The 20860-nt window shown below is 42.4% G+C and overlaps 1 protein-coding gene across 7 annotated transcripts in view; it reads right to left on the reverse strand.

The window, feature by feature from the left end:
- Window positions 1–16057: 16057 nt before the first annotated feature.
- The window catches only part of Lsm14a (LSM14A mRNA processing body assembly factor), a 70022-nt gene continuing 65219 nt past the window's right edge, over window positions 16058–20860 (reverse strand). For 4 of the 7 annotated variants that reach the window (XM_078032158.1, XM_021730051.3, XM_021730050.3 and 1 more), the window contains one exon: window positions 16058–17910. In XM_078032158.1, coding sequence (XP_077888284.1) covers window positions 17836–17910 — 75 coding nt within the window. In that variant the 3' untranslated portion in view covers window positions 16058–17835. Of the gene's footprint in view, window positions 17911–19492; window positions 19982–20860 lie in introns of those variants that run through there. The other 3 variants (XR_005731592.2, XM_040280003.2, XR_013430803.1) reach the window with 2 other exon arrangements.

Consider the following 20860-nt stretch of genomic DNA (forward strand, 5'->3'; position numbering starts at 1 on the left):
AAGAACTAAGAAAAAATAAATAAATGTTAAAATTCTCTCTCTCTCTCTCTCTCTGTCCCCCTCTCTCTCACTCTCTCTTTAAAAAAAAAAATAAATAAATAAATAAAGTATGGGCTGGGGATGTGGCTCAAGTGGTAGCGCACTCGCCTGGCATGCGTGCGGCCCAGGTTCGATTCTCAGCATCACATATAAACAAAGATGTTATGTCCGTCAATAACTAAAAAATAAATATTAAAAAAATTCTCTCTCTTAAAAAAAAAAATAAATAAACTTTAAGGTAGCCATTTTCCCATATGGCAGGCTCTGACCCATCTACCCAATTACTGCTGCTCACTTCACTCCAAAGCTCATGGTCCCAGAATAATGTGCTAGAAACTGTTGTGCCTGTACCATTGGGGTCTCTTCCTATAGGCTTCCATCCAGAACCAGGAAAATCTCAAGTAAAAGCCACACACAAAGACAGAGTGAGAGAGAGAATTTTTTTTAATATCTATTTTTTTTAGTATTTGGTGGACACAACATCTTTGTCTGTATGTGGTGCTGAGGATCGAACCCGGGCCGCACACATGCCAGGTGAGCGCTACCGCTTGAGCCACATCCCCAGGCCCCCACACACACGCATTTTTCTTTTTTTTTTAAAGAGTGAGAGAGGAAAGAGAGAGAGAGAGAGAGAGAGAGAGAGAGAGAGAGAGAGAGAGAATTTTTTTTAATATTTATTTTTTAATTCTCCGCGGACACAACATCTTTGTTGGTATGTGGTGCTGAGGATCGAACCCGGGCCGCACGCATGCCAGGCGAGCGCGCTACCGCTTGAGCCACATCCCCAGCCCCACACACACGCATTTTTAAGTTCAGCATGAACACTGCCAAACTTAGAACCCCTTGGTGACCTTTTTGGTGTGCCAAGCACCAGCATGTCTCAGACCTCTCAAGCTTACCTGAGAACATTTTATAAATTATAGACATGTTGAGTCTGCTTTGTGAGTCTACCTGCAGATGTTATAACTCTTCTCTACAGGTTAGAATTATTTTCATTCATCAAATACATTTGGGGCTGGGGATGTGGCTCAAGTGATAGCGTGCTGCCTGGCATGCGCGAGGCACTGGGTTCCATCTTCAGCACCACATAAAAATAAATAAAGATATTGTGTCCACCTAAAACAATAAATAAATAAATAAACTAAAATATATATATATATTGGGGCTGGGGTTGTAGCTCAGCAGTAGAGCACTTGCCTAGCACGTGTGAGGCCCTGGGTTCAACCCTCAGCATCACATAAAAATAAATGAATAAAATAAAGGCATTGTGTCAACTACAACTAAAAAATATTTTAAAAATAAAACACATATGGAAATACAAGGGGAAAAAATACACCCACCAGGCAAAGTGGCACACACCTGTAACCCCAGTGGTTTGGGAGGTTGAGGCAGGAGGATCACAAATTCAAAGTCTGCATCAGCAACTTGGTGAGGCCCAACTCAGAGAGACTCGTCTCTTAAAAATATGAAAAAGGGCTGGGGATGTGGCTTAGTAGTTAGGCCCCCAGTACAAAAAAAAAAAAAAAAGAAAGAAAGAAAGAAAGAAAGAAAAGAAATCACCCATGAAACTAACATGTCACCTCTTTATTCTAAGCTGCGTTACACCAAAGTTCTGAGAAAAAAGGGTGGAACCCACAGACATAAGGGCCAGGTCCTCCTGAAACCCGTGTGTCTTCAGGGACAGAGGCTTCCATCCTCTGGCTCTGCAGAGAGGTCTATGTTCTGAAGCCTCGACACATGTATAAGGATAGAGCCTCAGAGACCACCAGACCAACAGCCTCAATTCACCATTTAGGAGGCAAAGAAGGTCAAGGCCAGGGAACATGGTTTCTCTCTGAATCCATCTGGCCCCCTTACTAGCTGGTCACAAGTAGAATCAGATCCCATGGAAGGGCTGAGAGTCTCTGAGGCTTTTGCCTGTGATAAATGAGTAGAAGACTTCAAGAGCTCCTCAATGACTCAAGGACCAGAACAAACCAGACCTGTTAGTGAGATGTACCACAGAGATGCACCTTGACCTTGGCAGGAGTTGACCCTTCTTGCTGAGACAGAGCAGATTTTCTACAGCTGGCTTTTATGAAGTTTTCACATTCCTAGTGTCAAAAAGTCTGTGGAATCAGAACATCCCGCTTCCAGGGGCTCCTGAGGGATTACAGAACTGATTTTCAAAGCAGCCAAAGTTATTACTGTTGGCTTGTGTACTTTTCAAGGCAGTAAGAGCCAGGACTTCTACGCTGGGCTCTTACATGTTGGTTTTAGTGGGAACATCTGAAAGAAGAGACTTTAGGGAAGAGGTGGTCACAGCCAAGTTCTTGGTGGGGGTGGGGAACAATGGAGTTGAATCTGGAGAGAGGAACTTTTCTACTTTATCTTATTGGGCTCCTTTGAGCAGGATGTGAAAACTGCGAGATGGGTTATGAGCCGCGGGAAGGGTAGCTGCATTCCAGTGTCCACAGGATTTGGGAGCTAGTCTGGAGAGGGCTGGCTAGACATTCCAGGCAGAGAGCAACTGGCTGCTGGGTATGGAGAGAGGCTGGGGCAAGCCAGGCCAGAAGCTTAGGCGGTGTGTTGTGGCAAGAACAGGGATGAGGGCAGCTTGGGTCATGTGCCCAGGGGGAAACTTCTTCCCCAGTCTTCAGATTGCATCCCCGACCAAGTTGCCTCTTTTGCCTGCTTTCCCCTGTGTGTGACTATCTGAGCATCTTGTTGTTCTCTTTCAGTTCCACCCCCACTGGCTGGAATCCACTGTGCTGTGGCCAAAAGGTCCTAGCCAGGCAGACATCTGGTTTTGTCTCATCCCCACCTCTATGATCCCAGATTGCCTTTCATTGTCCTGAGGGGTCAGAGCTATCCAGGAGCCTAGGAGATCCCTGATGGATGTGCTGGACCCCAGGAATTCCAGTTCCATCTCTGAAGCCAGGACAAGAGACTTAGTACCACTTCCTTGATTTCTCTTTGTCTCCAAAGTCCTGAGTAACAAAGGGGCTGGGGGTGGGAAGGACTAAGATAAAGCCCAAGAGGCTGCTGTGGGACTCCCCAAGGCTGGGTGAAGCAGATATATGTGGGGAGAGGGAGAGCTGCTGGAGGAACCAGGGACCATTGGGAGGCTATGCCTGTCACAAACTCTAAAGGTCTGCATGGTGGCAGAGAGATTTTCCAGGTCCCACGGATTGCCAGGGGATCAAGGTTATAAACAGAAAATGAGCCGGGATCAATGTCACACACCTATAATCCCAGTGATCTGGAGGTCAAGGCAGGAGGATTACAAGTTTGAGGCCAGCCTCAGCAATTTAGTGGGACCCTGTCTCAAAATAATAAATAAAAAGGACTGGGGATATGGCACAGTGGAAGTGTTTCGGAGCTAGGGCCTTCTAGAACTGAGGCAACGTGAAGACACCTCCTCTTCAAACCTCTATTCTTGCAATCAAGTCAGAAAGATTTCAAACATGTCATTCAGAGTAACACGGTTGAGTTTATTGAAGGAATAGGGAAAAGGGAAAGCGGACACTCTCAAGAGATAAAGTGAGTCAACTCAGAGAAGAGAAGGACAATGTACTTCTCCTATACTCCTGTTTTACTGGGGATCCCAGAGAAGTTTCCAGAGAGTTATCTCTTTACTTTTGACTGACAATAGGGTGACATCACACTTTCAAATCCTCATTGTCATGGCAACTCTAGGTCACCTTGGCCCATGCTGACCAGTTCTAATTGGATTCTTTATTTTTTAAAAATATATTTTTGTGGGGCTGGGGATGTGACTCAAGTGGTAGCGTGCTCGCCTGACATGTGCAAGGCACTGGATTCAATCCTCAACACCACATAAAAATAAAATAAAGATATTGTATCCACCTAAAACTAATATATATATATATATATATATATATATATATATATATATATATATATATCCCCAGCCCTGTTGTATTTTATTTAGAGACATGACCTCAATGAGTTGCTTAGTGCTTCACTTTTGCTGAGGCTGGCTTTGAACTTGTGATCCTCCTGTCTCAGCCTCCTGAGTTGCTGGGATTACAGGCATGCGCCACTGCACCCAGCTATTTATTTATTTTTTTATGTGGTGCTAAGAATCAAACCCAGTGCCTTACACATGCTAGGCAAGCACTCTACCACTTAATCATAACCCCACCCATCTAATTGGATTCTTAACCACACATTCTTACAGATTTTATGGTTAGGAAGAACTATCCTTATCTCCCAGAGTTTCAGGATCTGGTCATAAAAGTCTCCTTCTTCAGGGTAACTTGGGTTCCTCTTTTTTTTTTTTTTAATACTTTTTTATTTTTTAGTTGTCAATGGACCTTTATTTTTTATTTACTTATACGTGGTGCTGAGAATTGAACCACTGAGCTACAATCCCAGACCACTTGGGTTCCTCTTATCAACATTATTTTGGGCTGCATTTCTCCTGCAGTGAACAGGTAGTTTGCTGAGGTATGTGACACCTGTCCACTAAGGTCAGGCAGGGCTGCAGGCAAACTGCTTCTTGAAAAAGAAAGCGTGTGGGGGTCGGCACAGTGGGCCCATTTTATAGAATTAGTCTCTGAACCCTGCCCTCATCTGTCTCCTAACAGTAGATAACCCCTGGGTTCAATCCCACTTTAAATTTTAAAAACAAAAAACAAAAAACAAAAAAAAAAAAAGAAAAAGAAAAGAAAAAAACAAGAAAGGAAAGGAGTCTTGGGGAGAGAACCCAGGCAGAGTTCTGGTGTTGGTGGAGCCACAGGGGCTGTGGCCTTGAGGTCAGACTATCCTGAAAAACAAGGACAGCGCCAGTCTGTCCATCCCACAGCCAACAGAGCCAAGACTCTGTGGTGCTTGGACCTGAATACAGGTACCTCCCCAGCTTGGAAGGCCTGCCCCATGCCTTTAGCTCTGCCAAATGTGTCTCCCTAGATTTTTTAGAGGATAGTTTACAGAGTCCATGGCCTTGTAAAGAGCTCAGGGTGAACACTTTTTTGGAATTCTGAGCAATTAAACTTAGAAGCATCCCCTTAGATTCATAAACACATCAAGGTTCCAAGGCTGAGGGGCATCAGAGATCTTGGGTACATCTGGTCAAAGAAACAAGAACTCTGTCCCCTTCCCTGGGTGTGGGTGGACTTTCTTTTTTGGTTATCAAAATGTAATAACCCCAACTGCTTGTCACTGAAACAAGAGGGGATTTATTAGCCCTAACAAAAAGGGCACTGTGGCCATCAGAATGGCTGCCCTTGGCAACAGTCCTGATGCCTGGGAGTAACTTGCAGACTGCCACCCTGCAGCTTATCAGTTCACTCTGGGCCCAGTGCGAAGGAGGACTTAAGGGGTTGAGTCTTCATTCCTTCCACACATAGTGCCAGTGACCTCAAAACCCAGTTCTAATGTGGTTGCTATATGCACCAATCAGGAAGGTTTTTAAAACATTATTACTATTTTATATTTTGTTTTTTTCTTGTCTTGTAGTACTAGGGACTGAACCCAGGACCTTGCACATCCTAGGCAAGTCCACTGAGCTACACCCTGGTCCCACTTATATTTCCAAATGGTAGTTCCTCTTACAGGCAGTCTGTATAACTCAATTGAATCTTCAATTGCTAGCAAGCAGGGACAGGAAAGCTTCCACTGGCTGGGTTTCTGGTACAATCTGGGGGTACTGGTCACATAACCCTGACTTCTTCCCAAGGAGGCCTAGGACACCTAGCTCATATTTGATGTAGGTACTGGATGGCAGAACCACGCCCAACAGACTCCCCTTCAGCAGAGAGCTTCGGACCTCCTGTGTGGAGTGTGGGAACCAGGTGTCCCAACCAGGTCCCAGAGCAGAGTGTGGATGGTGAGTGAAGACAGGCATTATCTCTCCTCCTCACTCACTCAGCAAGTGGAAATCAGCACATCTGTGACCTGGACCCTTAGTCACCTCACACCACTGGGCAAGGCGGGGCCTAACCTTAACTGGAACCTATATAATGGCCGAGCACTCACACTTTCCCCACAGGGGCAAAGCTGAGCAGAACCAAATAAAGTTTTTCAGTCAAGTTACTAGAAATATCTGGGAATATTTACAAACTAAATTTGGCTGTTAATTACAACAATTTCACTACCACAAAACATTGCTGAATCGGGGCATGGTGGCACACGTCTGTAATTCCATCCCAGCTGCTCAGGAGGCTGAGGCAGGAGGATTGCAAGTTCAAGGTCAACCTCAGCGACTTAGGCCCTAGACAATTTAGTGAGAGCCCATCTCAAAATAAAAAAAGAGTTAGGGGACTAAAGCTGTAGCTCAGTGGCAGAGCACTTGCCTAGCATGTGTGAGGCACTGGGTTTGAATCCTTAGTACCACATAAATACAAACAAATAAAATAAAGACACTGCCATCTATAACTACCAAAAAAAAATTTTTTTTTCAAAAAGGGCTAGGGATGTGACTTGGTGGTTAAGCGTCCCTGGGTTCAATCCCTAGGCATCCCACCCCAAATATGGAGACCACCCATCTACATAATCAGTCCTTTTTTAAAATTTTATTTTGAGACAGTCTCCCTATATTGTCCAGGCTGGCCTCAAACTTGGAATCCTCTTGTCTCAGCCTTCTGTGTATCTAGGATCATAGGTGTACACCACCACACCCCATGATTTTTGTATAGTTTGATAATTCACTTAATAGAAGAAGTTGGTAGATAAGTTTGGATCTTGCACATACTCAGGTCATCTGTTCTCTCTTTTTCCCAATCCTTGTCTGTTTTTCATGCCTCCTTGCAATCGGCTAAGCTTAACAATACAATGTTGAATATAAGTGGTAATAGATGATATGCTTGAGTTGTTCTCAATATAAAGGGCAAATAATTCTATATCTCATCATTACAGGTAATATTAGCTCTAAGTTTAGTATAGCTATCCTTTATCAGGTCTGTAATTGGCTGTCCTTTCTGGTAGTTTGGTTGTGATATTACTTGTGCTCACTAGTATTTGCTTCTAAGTCCCCTTGCCTCGTTAAGTTAGGTGAGAACAAGGCAAGTTCAAGTTGGGATAATATAACAGTAAGGCATGTCTAGAAGCTCCTTCCTCCCCACTCTCCACTTCTGTTTTTTTGTTTGTTTGTTGTTCTTGTTTTTTGTTTTTTTGGGACAGGGTCTCCCTAGGTTGTTGAGGCTCTCCTTGAACTTGTGATCCTCCTGCCTCCGTCTTCTGAGTCTCTGGAATTAAAGGCATGCAGCACTGCACCCTGCAAAGTTGCTGCCTACTGGCTGTCCTGGAGAAAGACACCAACACAGTGGGCCACCTCAGATCTCAGCTCAATGGGGCTCTGAAGACTCCAGGGTTTCCAAACTGAAACCAAGTCACAGCTAGGAGAAAAGTAAGCTGGTCCACCTACTAGGTAGGTGTGTTTTAAGCTGGTCTACCTACTAGGTAGGTGTGTTCTGATCTAGTGACAAAGCAGCAGAGCAAGCCCAGTGACAGTCTGGAAGTCAGACTCAGAGAGGTATCTGATCCAAGAACACCTCCAATGAAAAGAGACAGCTGCGGGCTGGCCTGGCTTCGCTTCTCTGTCAGAGGGTTTAGAGCCAGGTACGGTATTGCATGCCTGTAATCCCAGCAATTTGGTAGGCTGAGGCAGGAGAATCGAAAGTTTAAGGCCAGCCTGGGGCAACTTAGCCAGACCTGGTTTCAAAATAAAAACCAATAAAGGGCTGGGGACATACATAGCACAGAGGTAGAATGCCCCTGGGTTCAACCCCCAGTAACACACACACACACACACACACACACACACACAAAGACCTTAAGAAGGAGCAGTAGTTGGGCTGGACATGGGGATTCCCTGCTGCTGACCACAGGCCAGCCACAGAATCAGAGGTGTGCAGCCACTCTGCTTAGCTCACAGCCGTGTGGATTATTTTTAGATCTGTGACTCAGAGGCCTACACCAACACTGCGGTCTTGGAGAGAGGAATTCCTGCTCAGGCACTGGCTCTCATGGGTCTCAGAGGTCTGTTTCACACCAAGATCACATTCACATCAGGCCACAGGTACAAGGACACCATTTTCAGGGGGATACAATCTCTTGAGGCTTCCCCTATTAGAGGCCTTGTCTAAGACATGTGATACAATCTGACAGAATTTGTGTTTCCAAAAGTTCATTCTGACCACAGCAGAGAAATGAAGTGTAGAAATGGAGGAAGGAGACCAAAAAGGAATTTATTATAGTGATTAAGGCAAGAGTTGAAAATGCTCCAAACTAGGGTAGAAGCACAGATTTTTTGTTTCAAGATGGTAAACCAAGCACAAATATTACTTTCTCTTTAAAATTGTGTTAAAATATCAATAAATAAGTAAAATAACCTTTATCAATAGAATTTGGCAGGGATTTACATTCTAGACTGAAAAAAGCAGTTGGAAGTCTGATGACACCCAGCAGAGTTCAGGGTACTTACTGCTCTCTGGCCCATGCCCATGGGGTGCTATTGTATAGGGGGGACCTCGTGCCTGGTCCTCGGAAAGGCTTCCAACTCTTTGGAGGCAGGCCTGGTAGAGGGCAGGAGGGAAAGCAATTTGAAAGTGGGAAAACTAATCAAGATCTGCCACAAGAAGTAGTGAAAAATCCTAGCTCACTGCTGTAGTCAGAAGGATTTATAATATCCAGGCATGATGGCACACACCTGTAATTCCAGCAACTTGGAGGCTCAGGTGAGAGGATCACGAGTCAAGGGCTAGCCTCTACAACTTAGAGAGACCCTGTCTCAAAATAAAAAAATAATAAAAGGTCTGGGAATGTGGCTCAGTTGTAAAGCATACATGGGTTCAGTCCCCGGTGTGAAGACACACACACACACAAAAAAAGTGATTTATAATTAGGTAACATATTTCTATGAAAGACAAACAAGTAAAAGGAGGTTTTGTTTTTTGTTTTTCTATAGGTATCTGTGAGATCTGTGAGACCTAGAACAAAACCTGGAATTCAGGGATCTCAAGAGTACAGACCATCACTTTAATGAAAATATTGTCAGTTGATAAAATCCTGGTCACATAGTAGAGCTCCAAGGCAATTTTGCTGCGTTTTTTTTTATATATGTGTGTGTGTGTATAGTAGATGGACACAATACCTTTATTTTATTTGTTTATTTTTATGTGGTGCTGAAGATCAAACCCAGTGCCTCATTCATGCCAGGCAAGTGCTCTGCCACTGAGCTACAGCCCTAGCCCTGCCTTTTTTTTTTTTTTTAATTGTACTAGGAATTGAATTCAGAGGTGCTCTACTACTGAGTTCTCCATCCCCAGTCCTTTTTGTATTTTATTTTGAGGCAGGTTTTTGCTAAATTTCCCATGCTAGCTTTGAACTTGAGATCCTTCTGTCTCAGCTTCCTGTGTCACTGGGATTGCAGCACATACCACCATGCCCAGTTTCTGCCTTATGACAGACAACCAACAACCCTCAGCTTCTACTACAGGAAAGAGATCAAGATAAATAATAGCATAAGGAAAGGAAAAAAAAAACCAGAGAACAAAGGGTTGACTTGAGAGCTCTTGTACCTGAGTAAAGAGGGAATTTTAATGAAAGGGGAGACTGGTATAAAAAAAAATAAACAGGAAGTGAAAATAAAAAAAGTTGGGTACAGTGGTACATGCCTGTAATACCAGCAGCTCAGGAGGCTGAGGCAGGAGGATCATGAGTTCAAAGCCAGCCTCAGCAAAAGTGAGGTGCTAAGCAATTTAGGGAGATCCTGATCTAAATAAAATACAAAATAGGGCTGGAATGTGATTGAGTAGTCGAGTGCCCCTGAGTTCAATCCCTGGTACCCCAAAATAAAATAAAATATAAATAAATTTAAAAATTAAAGAATAAGAGCTAAAGAGGGAAGACACAAATCTTTAAAGGTCTTTAAATCAAAAGGAGGTTCAGGGAATATAACTTAGTGGTAGAGTTTGTGCTTAGAATGAGTAAGTCCCTGGGTTCAATCTCTAGCATCAAAACCTCCAAACAAACCAATTAACTAGCTAAATAAATCAAAAAGCCTATCCAGCACAATATTGGGTCAAACAAAAAGGCCATATTCAGAAAAGTCATTATAAAATGCCTAAACACAAAGGATAATGGTGTATCCAGAGGGGGAAAAAATTATCTACTATGAAACATCAGACTGGCACCGTGCATGCCACATGAAGGGTCAGCAAATGAGGTAAGAATGCTTTAACATTTGTTGTGTTTTTTTTTTTTTTTTAGAGAGAGTGAGAGAGAGAGAGAGAATTTTTTTTAATATTTATTTTTTAGTTCTCGGCGGACACAACATCTTTGTTGGTATGTGGTGCTGAGGATCGAACCCGGGCCGCACGCATGCCAGGCGAGCGCGCCACCGCTTGAGCCACATCCCCAGCCCAAACATTTGTTGTTAAATCTAAAAAGTTGGGCTGGGGTTGTGGCTCAGTGGTAGAGCATTTGCCTAGCACGTGTGAGGCACTGGGTTTGATTCTCAGCACCACATAAAAATAAATAAATAAGGGCTGGGGTTGTGGCTCACTGGTAGGGTGCTCGCCTAGCACGCATGAGGCACTGGGTTCGATCTTCAGCACCACATAATAACAAAATAATGTGTCCACCTAAAACTAAAAAAATACATAAATAAATAAATGTTAAAAATAAATATTGTGTCCATTAAAAAAAAATTCTAAAAGGTCATAGTAAGGACTAGGGGTGTAGCTCAGAGACAAGAGTGGTTGCCTAGCATGTGTGAGGTCCTGGGCTCAATACCCAGGAGTGGGGGGGGGGCAAGTAGTAGAAGAAGATGATGTGACAGAAACCTACTATCTGGTCTTTTATGTTGACTGTTTTAGAAAGTTCCCTAAGCGAAAATTCCAGCAAACAAAGAGAGGAAAAAGGTGGTGTCCAAGAAACAGTGAGTAATCCAGGAAAACAATGAAGAGATATCTCAGGATCATAAATTTGCTGAAGCCCTTGAGAGCAACATGTTTGGATTCTAGAAAGATGGTGGAAGGTTAGCCAAACAACAATCTCAGCTGGGCGCAGTGGCATACACCTGTAATTTCACTGGCTGTGGAGGCTGAGGCAGAAAGATCTCAAGTTCAAACCCAGCCTCAGCAATTTAGTGAGGCACTAAGCAACTTAGCAAGACTCTGTCTCTAAATAAAATATATTTAAAAAGGGGCTGGGGATGTAGCTCAGTGGTTAAGTGCTGGGTTCAATGCCCAGTACAAATAAAATAAAATAATCTCTAGGAAAGAAGACTTCATAGACTAAATGAAATTCACAGTTTGGTGAGGGCTTGGAAAAACCTTAGAATACAAGCCAAAAAGAAGAGCACTGAGAAACTCCAAGAAAAACAAAAGGCTATCCAGTAAATAATGGCCCAAAGAAGAAATGGTTTAGATTAAATTAGAAAGTTGGTTCAACGAGTATAAGAAGAATGGAATAGAGTCCAATTAATAGAGAATATGGAAGGAGAAAGAGGAAGGTAAGGGAAGGGAAGAAGGGATTAATCAAGAGCTAATCAGAGACTCTAGGGAGAAAATTTTTTTAAAAAAAAAATCAAAATCAAGATAATACATACAAAATTCAGGACAGTGGTTTCTTTTGGATGAAACAGAAAAGGAATACTGCTTGGCTCCTCACTAAACAATATTTACTTAGTCATAATAAGTATTATGTTCTAGTTGTAATCAGTATCACAAGCATGTTAAGAGGATTTAGAACAAGGATGTGTGTTATTTTTGCTGCATATCAGGTCAGTAGTGGATAAACAGATAAAAATAACCACTAAAGACCTGGCCTGGTGGCGCCTGCCTGTAATCCCACCGGCTCTGGAGGCTGAGACACGAGGATCCTAAGTTCAAAGCCAGCCTCAGCAACTTAGCCAGGCCCCAATGAACTTAGTAAGACCCTGTCTCAAAATAAAAAATAAGGGCTAGGGTTGTGGCTCAGTGATAGCACGTGTGAAGCACTGGGTTCAATTCTCAGCACTGCATATAAATAAATAAAGGTCCATCTAAAAAGATATTTAAGGGGGCTGGGTTTGTGGCTCAGCGGTAGAACGCTCACATAGCTTGGGTGAGGTCCTGGGTTTGATCCTCAGCACCACATAAAAAATAAATTAATTAATTAAAGATATTAAAAAATTAAAAAATAAAAGATATCTAAAAAAGAACCTATATCCAAATGTTTAAAAAAAATAAGAATAAAAAAGGGTTGATGTGGTCCAGTGGTTGAGAGACCTTGGGTTACATCCCTGATACAAGGAAATACTAATAACTTATACATATGGAAAAATGTACAACTTCACTCAGAAATGCATGATCTGCTGATACCCCCCAGCTTACTTTGGCAATGTTGTGGGATGGACCCCAGGGCATCATATTTCTATGCAAGTGCTCTACCATCGAGCTACATCCTCAGCCTCTGATACTATTTTATCGTATCGGCAAAGATTTTCAAGTTTGTTGACAATGTACTGATGACTATATGATAGCTACCCTAAGAAACTATTGGTTGAATTGTAAATTTCTACAATTTATTCTGAGAATGACATAGCCCATATTTATTAGATCTACAAAGCTATATCTCCCATTTTTCAAAAATTCCAGTTCTTAGAACTTATCTTACATACAATCTCTCTCTCTCTTTTTGGTGCTGGAGATTGAACTCAGGGTCACTTTATCTCTAAGCTACATCCCCAGCCCCCAGCCCCCACCTTTTAAAAAGCTTGAGCCATCTGGCTGGGGTTGTGGCTCAGTGGTAGAGTGCTGGCCTAGCATGTGCGAGGCCTGGGTTCAATCCTCAGCACCACATCAATCAATCAATCAATCAATCAATCAATCAATCAATCAATCATAGGTGTTGTGTCCAACTACAACTAAAAAATAAATATTAAAAAAAAATTTGATGGGCTGGGGATGTGGCTCAAGCGGTAACGCGCTCGCCTGGCATGCGTGCGACCCAGGTTCGATCCTCAGCACCACATACCAACAAAGATGTTGTGTCCGCCGAGAACTAAAAAATAAATATTAAAAATTCTCTGTCTCTGTCTCTCTCTCTCTCTCCTCTTAAAAAAAAAAAAAATTTGAGGCTGGGGATGTGGCTCAAGCAGTAGCATACTCGCCTGGCATGCGCTGGGAGCTGGGTTCGATCCTCAGCATCACTGAAAAATAAAATAACGATGTTGTGTCCATCAAAAACTAAAAAATAAATAAATATTTTAAAAAAATGTTTCAAACAAGATCTCATTAAGTTGTTTAGGGTCTCACTAAATTGCTGAGGCTAGCCTTGAACTTGGAATCCTCCTGCCTAAGTCTTCAAGATTGCTGGAATAATGGGTGGGCCTCACTGTGCCCATCTTAAACTCATCCCCTTCCCCCTCTTCAGTCCTGGAGATTGAACCCAGGGCCCCTTGTATGCTAGGCAAGTGCTCTGTCACTAAATACACCCCAGCCTTTTTTTATTTTGATTTTGAGACAGATTCTCGCAAAATTGCTAGGACTGGTTTTGAATTTGTGATCTTCCTGCCCTAACCTCTTGAATTGCTGGGATTACAGATATGTGCTATGGTGTTCAGCTAAACTCATGTATTTGTGAACTGATTCATAAAGATTCTTCATTGCAGCATTGACTGTACAAGTAAAAATTGGAAAACAACCTAGCTTCACTTATCTATGAGTCTGAGGAATAGTGAAGAGACTTCTCACCTTAAATCCTCTTATTTATTCTTTTTAAAAAATATTTATTTGGGACTGGGTTTGTGGCTCAGCGGTAGAGCACTTGTCTAGCACAGGCAGGACCCGGGTTCGATCCTCAGCACCACATAAAAATAAAGGCATTGTGTTGTGTCCATCTACACCTAAAGAATAAATATTAAAAAAAAATCAGGCTAAAATAAAATACACATTAAAAATATATTTATTTGTTAGTTGTATTTGAACACAATATATTTATTCTATTTATTTATATGTGTTGCTGAGGATCAAATCCACGGCCTTGCATACACTAGGCAAGCATTCTACCGCTGAGCCTCAGCCCCAATTCTTTTTTTTTTTTTTGATACCAGGGATTGAATTCAGGGGCATCTATCACTAAGCCGCATCCACAGCCCTATTTCATATATTTTTTTAGAGTCAGGGTCTCACTGAGTTGCTTAGTGCCTCACTTTTGCTGAGGCTGGCTTTGAACTCAAAATCCTCCTACCTCAGCCTCCCAAGTTGCTGGGATTACAGGGGTGAGCCACCACGAGGGGGCTCTATTATTTATTCTTAACTGTGTAAATCCATATATAAAAGCCAGAAGAACAATCTGCTGAGGATACAACCTCATCCTCCAAATTATAGGATTCTGCCACAAATGACTCTGGAGCACAGACTGAATCCTGGCAGTCTATGCCATATGTTCCAATTTCTAGAAGCAAAGGGAACTACCACCCTGGATAACTACACACATCTCCTCATTTCTTGCCTTAGTATCCTCCCCTCCCTTTTTTTTTTTTTTTCTGGTACCAGGGGTGGAAACATTTTTTTTGAGGTTTTGCTAAATTGCTTAGGGCCTTGCTAAATTGCCTAGACTGGCTTTGAATTTGTAATCCTCCTGCCTCAGCCTATTGATTTGCTGGGATTACAGGTGGACCACTGCATCTGGCTTGCCTTAATAATTTATTTTCAACATAGCAGCTAGAGACGCTCTTAAATAAAAATTATTTTATCTTTGAAATTCTACTGATTTTTGAATGTGGGATCTCACTATGTTGCCCAGGCTGGTCTCGAACTCCCAAATTCAAGTGTTCCTTCCCACCTCAGCCTTCCCTGTGCTGAGATTACAGGCATGAGCTACTCTACCTAGTTTTGGATTCTTTTTTTTTTTTAAGTACTGGGTATTGAATTGAGGGGGTGTTTTACTATTGAGCTACATCCCAGTTCTTTTTTGAGTTAAGGTCTCACTAAGTTGTCCTGGCTAGCCTAGAATTTGCCATCCTCCTGCCTCAGCCTCACAAATTGTTGGGATAACAGATGTGGGCCACCATGCCTTATTCTAGCTTTATATTCTTTTTAAAAATGCATCAGATTGCCAGGCGTAGCGGCGCTCACCTGTAATCCCTGTGGCTTGGGAGGCTGAGACAGGAGGATTTCAAATTCAAAGCCAGTCTCAGCAAAAAGCAAGGCACTGAACAACTCAGTGTAGACCCTGTCTCTAAATAAAATACACAAAAATAGGGCTAGGGATATGGCTCAGTGGTAGACTGCTCCTGAGTTCAACTCCTGGTACCCGCCCCCCCCCCAAAAAAAAAACCACATCAGGTTGTCAGTTTTGCTCAAAACCTTTCAATTGCTTCCTCAGAATAAATGTCTGTCCTTACAGTGGCCCCATTGTCTCTGCCCAGCCCCCATTTACTCCAGCCTGGAGCTCTATTACCCTCTCCTTCCTCACTTGACCAGTCTTGGCAGAGTCACTCCTGCCTTCAGGGGTTTTGCAGCTGCAGTTTCTTCTGCTTGAATGTCCACTCACCTTCTCAAGGTCACTCCTTTTTTTTTTTAAATACTTATTTTTAGTTTTAGGTGGACACAATATTTTATTTTTATGTGGTGCTGAATCGAACCCAGTGCCTCATGCATGCTAGGTGAACTAGATACCACTTGAGCCACATCCCCAGCCCTCAAGGTCACTTCTTAAATTTCAGCTTCCCTGACCTATTTAAAATTGGAAGTAGCGCTCACCAGCACCACGTGCCTTGACAGCCTCTCTCGCCCCCTTCCAGGCTTTTTCTCCTTAACATTTTGTGTCGCCTCCTAGTGGATTGAAAGACCAATGAACCATGTTTTTGTTTTGTTCACTTGTCAACTTCCTCTCCAATTACAACTAAACCTCTGCTCCACAGTAGTTCAATAGCAGTCCCCCCTCCTTCCATAGAAAAATCAGTAAATAGAAGTAAACACTGAAACTAAAATCAGAAGGCTAGGGGTAGAGACGATATTAGCATGTTTGCTGCTTTTGTCACAAACTCTTTGGTGGGATTTAAAACACACTCACACACCCCTCCCATCAAAGTAATTTTATTTATTTATTTATTTTTGGGTAACGGAAATTGAACCCAAGGGGCTCTTAGCCACATCCCCAGCCTTTTGTATTTTATTTAGAGACAGTCTTACTGAGCTGCTTAGGGCCTTGCTTGCTAAGTTGCTGAGACTGCCTCAGTCTTATAGACCCTGGGATTATAGGCATGTGCCACCATGCATGGCTCTGAAGAACACTTATTTCAAGAGTGGTAATAGAGGACTCAGGCAAGCAGTCTAAGGAGCAGTACTGAGGTTAGGAGGAAAATCAGGTGCATATGGTAGCCAGGGAGGCAGGAATATTCTAAGGAAGTGATCAACTGTACAAAATACTTCTTTAAAATAAGAAAACTGCAAAAGGCTCACTCACTGAGACATCATTGGTGACTTAACCAAGAACTGTTTTAGTGGAGTACCAGGTCAAGTGGGTTGAGAAGTGAAAGGGTAATTAGGAATCCTGACAGAAAAAGAGCTAAGCAGGAGGATGCAGACCAGCTAAGAAGGATCAGGGATACTTTTCTTCAAAAAGGAAAAACAAAACAAAACAAAACAAAAAACAAAAACCCAACCCTGAGTTCCATCCCCAGCCAGCACTGGGGGGAAAAAAAAGTTTGTGGTAAATATGCCAGATAACTACTTATAATTGTTATAAACATAATTACATATACAATATGCACTTGCATAATAATTAAATGCTAATGAAAAAGATTCCCTTATTATGATGAAGTTGAAGATACAGGTAGAGATCAATCAATAACGTAAGCCTGGATGAGGTACAAAGGTAACAAACCTGTAATCCAGCTACTAGGGAGGCTGAGGTAGGAGGATCTCAAGTTCAAGGCCAACCTAGGTAACTTAGTGAAACCCCTTTTTTTGTGGTACTGGTGATTTAAACCACTGAGCTAAACCCCCAGCACTTCCCTCCTTTTTTAAAAAATAGTTTTCAGTTGTAGATGGACAATACCTTTATTTTTTTAAATGTGGTGCTGAGGAGTGAACCCAGTGCCTCACATGTGCTAGGCAAGTGTTCTACCATCAAGCCACAACCTCACCCAGCCTTTTTTGAGACAGGGTCTCACCAAATTGTTCAGGCTGGCCTTGATCTTGCAATTCTCTTGCCTCAGCCTCCCTAGTCACTGGGATTACAGGCATGTGCTATTGTACATAGTGAAACTATTTAAAAAATGAGACAAAAGGGAGAGATGTAATTCAGTGGTAGAGCATTTCCCTACCATACCCAAGGACTTGGGTTCGATCCCTGGTACTGCAAAATAAATAAATACAGCAAGTCAGCCTGGGAGTGGTGGGAGTTAGAGAAAACCACTGATGCTCTTTTTGCCCAGGGATTGAACTCAGGGGCATTCAACCACTAAGCCATATCCCTAGCCCATTTTGTATTTTATTTAGACAGGGTCTCAGAGACAGATCTCTGAGCTGCTTAATGCCTTGCTTTCGCTGAGGCTGGCTTTGAACTTGTGATCTTCCTGTCTCAGTCTCCTGAGCTGTTGGGATTACAGGTGTGCATCCCTGGGCCTGGCTCCTTTTTGCCTTTTCTGTAAGACCACCGGGCCTCCTTTTAGTAAGGCTGGCTGCAGATGAGGTTGGTTGAGCACTTGAGGCAGTTCCCATCCCACTGCTTGTAGTTCTCTTTGAAATAGATGGCCATACCACTTGTGGAAGCATGGTGATTAGAGAAATATATTTTGTTGACAATGTTGAGGGCTCAGCACAGGGTAGTAACTAGATCAAGAGTGGTATTAATTTACTTTCCTGGGTCCTCTTCCTCAGAACTCAACCTTCTGGGTGAAGACACTGACCACAGAGATGAAGGGTTTCTCTAGGCAGAAACAAAGTAAAGAAGTTTAGGATATTTGCAAGATAAACAATGAATCATGGGCGTCCAGGCTGGTTGGAGATGGTGCTGGGAAAGTAAAATGGATGAGCTTATGAATCCTGAGAAAGTAGAAAGATCCCAGATCTTTAGTTCTGTACCAGGCTTAAAAGCAGTTACTAAAAAAAATGGAGTACTCCCCTGCCCTCACCCATTCTTGAGCAAGCCCAGCTGCAAGCAAAGCATGGGATATCTATTTTTTTTGGAGATTGTACTGGGGATTGAACTCAGGGGCACTGGACCACTGAGCCACATCCTCAGACCTATTTTGTATTTTATTTTGAGACAGGGTCTCACTGAGTTGCTTAGTACCTCACTCTTGCTGAGGTTGGCTTTAAACTCACAATCCTCCTGTTTTAGCCTCCCAAGCCACTGAGATTACAGGCATGTGCTACCACACCTGGCTGAAAGCACGGGATATCTAAAATCTGCAGTTCAGAGGTGTTGTACTTGAGGTTGATGGACAAAGTTCAGGTGTGTTCAAGACTTTGGGTGGGAAAGGATGAGAAAAAGGTCACACAGAACAAGAACTGGAGCCAGATTGTGGGTTGGTGTGCAGTTAACAGAGCAGACTGTTAAAAAAGTTTGGCTTTTGACTAAAATCTGGAAACATGGTTTTAAGTCAGTTCCCACCATTCCAGGAACTTGTCGGAGTGGTTTACTATATCTAAACTGTACAAAGTGCTTTACTTCCTTAGTGTGGTGTTCTGCCATGCACCAGGCAAAGGCTGCCTATATAACCAACCCCCAATAAAAACTCTGGGCACTGATTCTTAAGCACATCCTGGTTGGCAACATTCCACATATGACCACAACTTACTGCTGGGGGGAGTTAAGCACATCCTGAGGCTTCACTTGATCCCAAGTACCCTTTGAGAGCTGGAGCCTGGCTTCCTCTCGACTTGGCCCATTGTCTTTCCCCTTTTGCTTTTCATTGGGTATGGTAATCTCGGGGGGACCCAACACAGATGGGCATGTCACAAAGTTGAAGACATTATAAAGGATAATAGGGGAAAGAGGCATTAGATGATTCAAGATGAAGGTCATTACCAGGTTGTTAAGATGATCATAACTAAGAATCACTTGTACCTCAACAAGGGGAAGCAGGGACGCCACACTCAAATCCTAAAACACTGATGTTGGGAAGAGGTGGCAGTGTTTTCAGGGAACATAAGAGACATAAGAGAATTAATCCTAGATCTGCTTTAATTTGCACACCTATGTATGTCTCTACATTAGGGTTTTCTGGTATTTGAGGTACTTGTAGTAGTACACTAGTGTGGAGCAGCATTGTAGCTGGCATCTACTAAACTGTACACATCCTCAAGAAATCTAGACAGCATTTCTCCTACTCTAGTTCAGTAGTCTCTTGTGGAGAAGAAGCAGTGCTAGCTAGTATTATTTTAATAGCCCCAAAGCTAGAAATTCCCCAAGGGGATAAACTGTGGTCTACTAACACATGGAATATTATGGATGAATAATATGGATGAATCCCACAAAGAATGCTGAGCAAATAAGCCAAGAATAATTATACACATCATAGTTTCATTTATATTAAAACAAACAAACAAACAAAAACAAACCCAAAAACCCAGCTATGATTGATGCTCTTAGAAGTCAGGGCAGTAGTCTTCCCCATCCCCCCATTTTTTCAGTAGTTAGTCTTGAGTAGGTGGAGAGTACTGGTTAAGGAAAGCAGCAGTGTGGGAGGATGTTTGGGCACTGTTAATATTCTGATTCCTGAGTTACAAAGACAATTATGACATGTATTTTTCTATATGTACATACTTTAAAATTAAACAGTGCTACCTAATAATTTCATGAAAAAAGAAAAAAAGTCAGTTTCATATCAGAACATAAACACCCAAATAATGTTAACATGGTGAGCTTTTCAGGTAATGGGCTTGCAGATGATTTTTTTTTCTTCTTTTCCTTTCCTTTTTGAAGGCGGAAGTGAGAGCATCACAAGTTCAAGGTCAGTCTCAGCAAAGGGAGGCCCAGGCAACTTGGTGAGTCACTTTCAAAATAAAAAAATAAAATGTGTTGGGGATATAGCTCAGTGGTAAAGTACCCCAGGTTCAATCCCCAGCATTAAAACAAAACAACAAACAAATAAAACCCCATATTCCCCCCTCCCTTTAAGCTGTTTTTATGATTGGAAAAAAACCCTGTATCTAATTCTTTTTTATAAACTACGGTTTCCAATGCTCCACATATTTGTGGAGACAAAGAAATGCTATCAATACTGGGGAATACAGCGAAGAAGAGCCTTTCCCCAATTAACCCAGAAAGAGAGAATTTACAAAATCTTACAGCACAAGCGAAATCCTGCATTGCAATGTTGAGATTTGCATTCTCATCAACAATCCTGTGTGAGGCTGACACCCGAGGATTAGGTGAGTATTAGGATTACAGAAGTACACTCCAGACACTTAGCAAACACACTCCTTCCTCTGTACTGGAGTGACTAAAAACCATTCACTGGAATTCATTACAATCTCACATGGTCCTAGTCTCCTCAGAGCCCCATCAATTTTGGCATTTTTCATCTCCAGACTACTGTAGTCTGGAGAAGGCAAGACTTTCTGGGCCACGAGCTCCCTTGCTGGCTGCTCTCAGGGGTTTCTGTGCCACTAAGCTGAGTGACTATGAGTCACTTGTAAGAAAGACTCAGTATTGAACTAAAATATGCTTCGTCCTCAAAGAACTGCTTTGTTTCCCTAAAAACCACAACATGGTTTATATTTTAAAGCATTTCCTTAAAAACCAACATTATGACCTGAAATTAGACTCTGGTTTATTTTGATATATTTATGACTTAAACCTGAAAATATTTTTTTTTAGCAGTCAGCCAAGTTCATTACATATGAACTGAGCTGGAACTTTAAGGACACCC

This window comes from Ictidomys tridecemlineatus, chromosome 15 (genome assembly GCF_052094955.1).
Source record: "Ictidomys tridecemlineatus isolate mIctTri1 chromosome 15, mIctTri1.hap1, whole genome shotgun sequence".
Taxonomy (NCBI): domain Eukaryota; kingdom Metazoa; phylum Chordata; class Mammalia; order Rodentia; family Sciuridae; genus Ictidomys; species Ictidomys tridecemlineatus.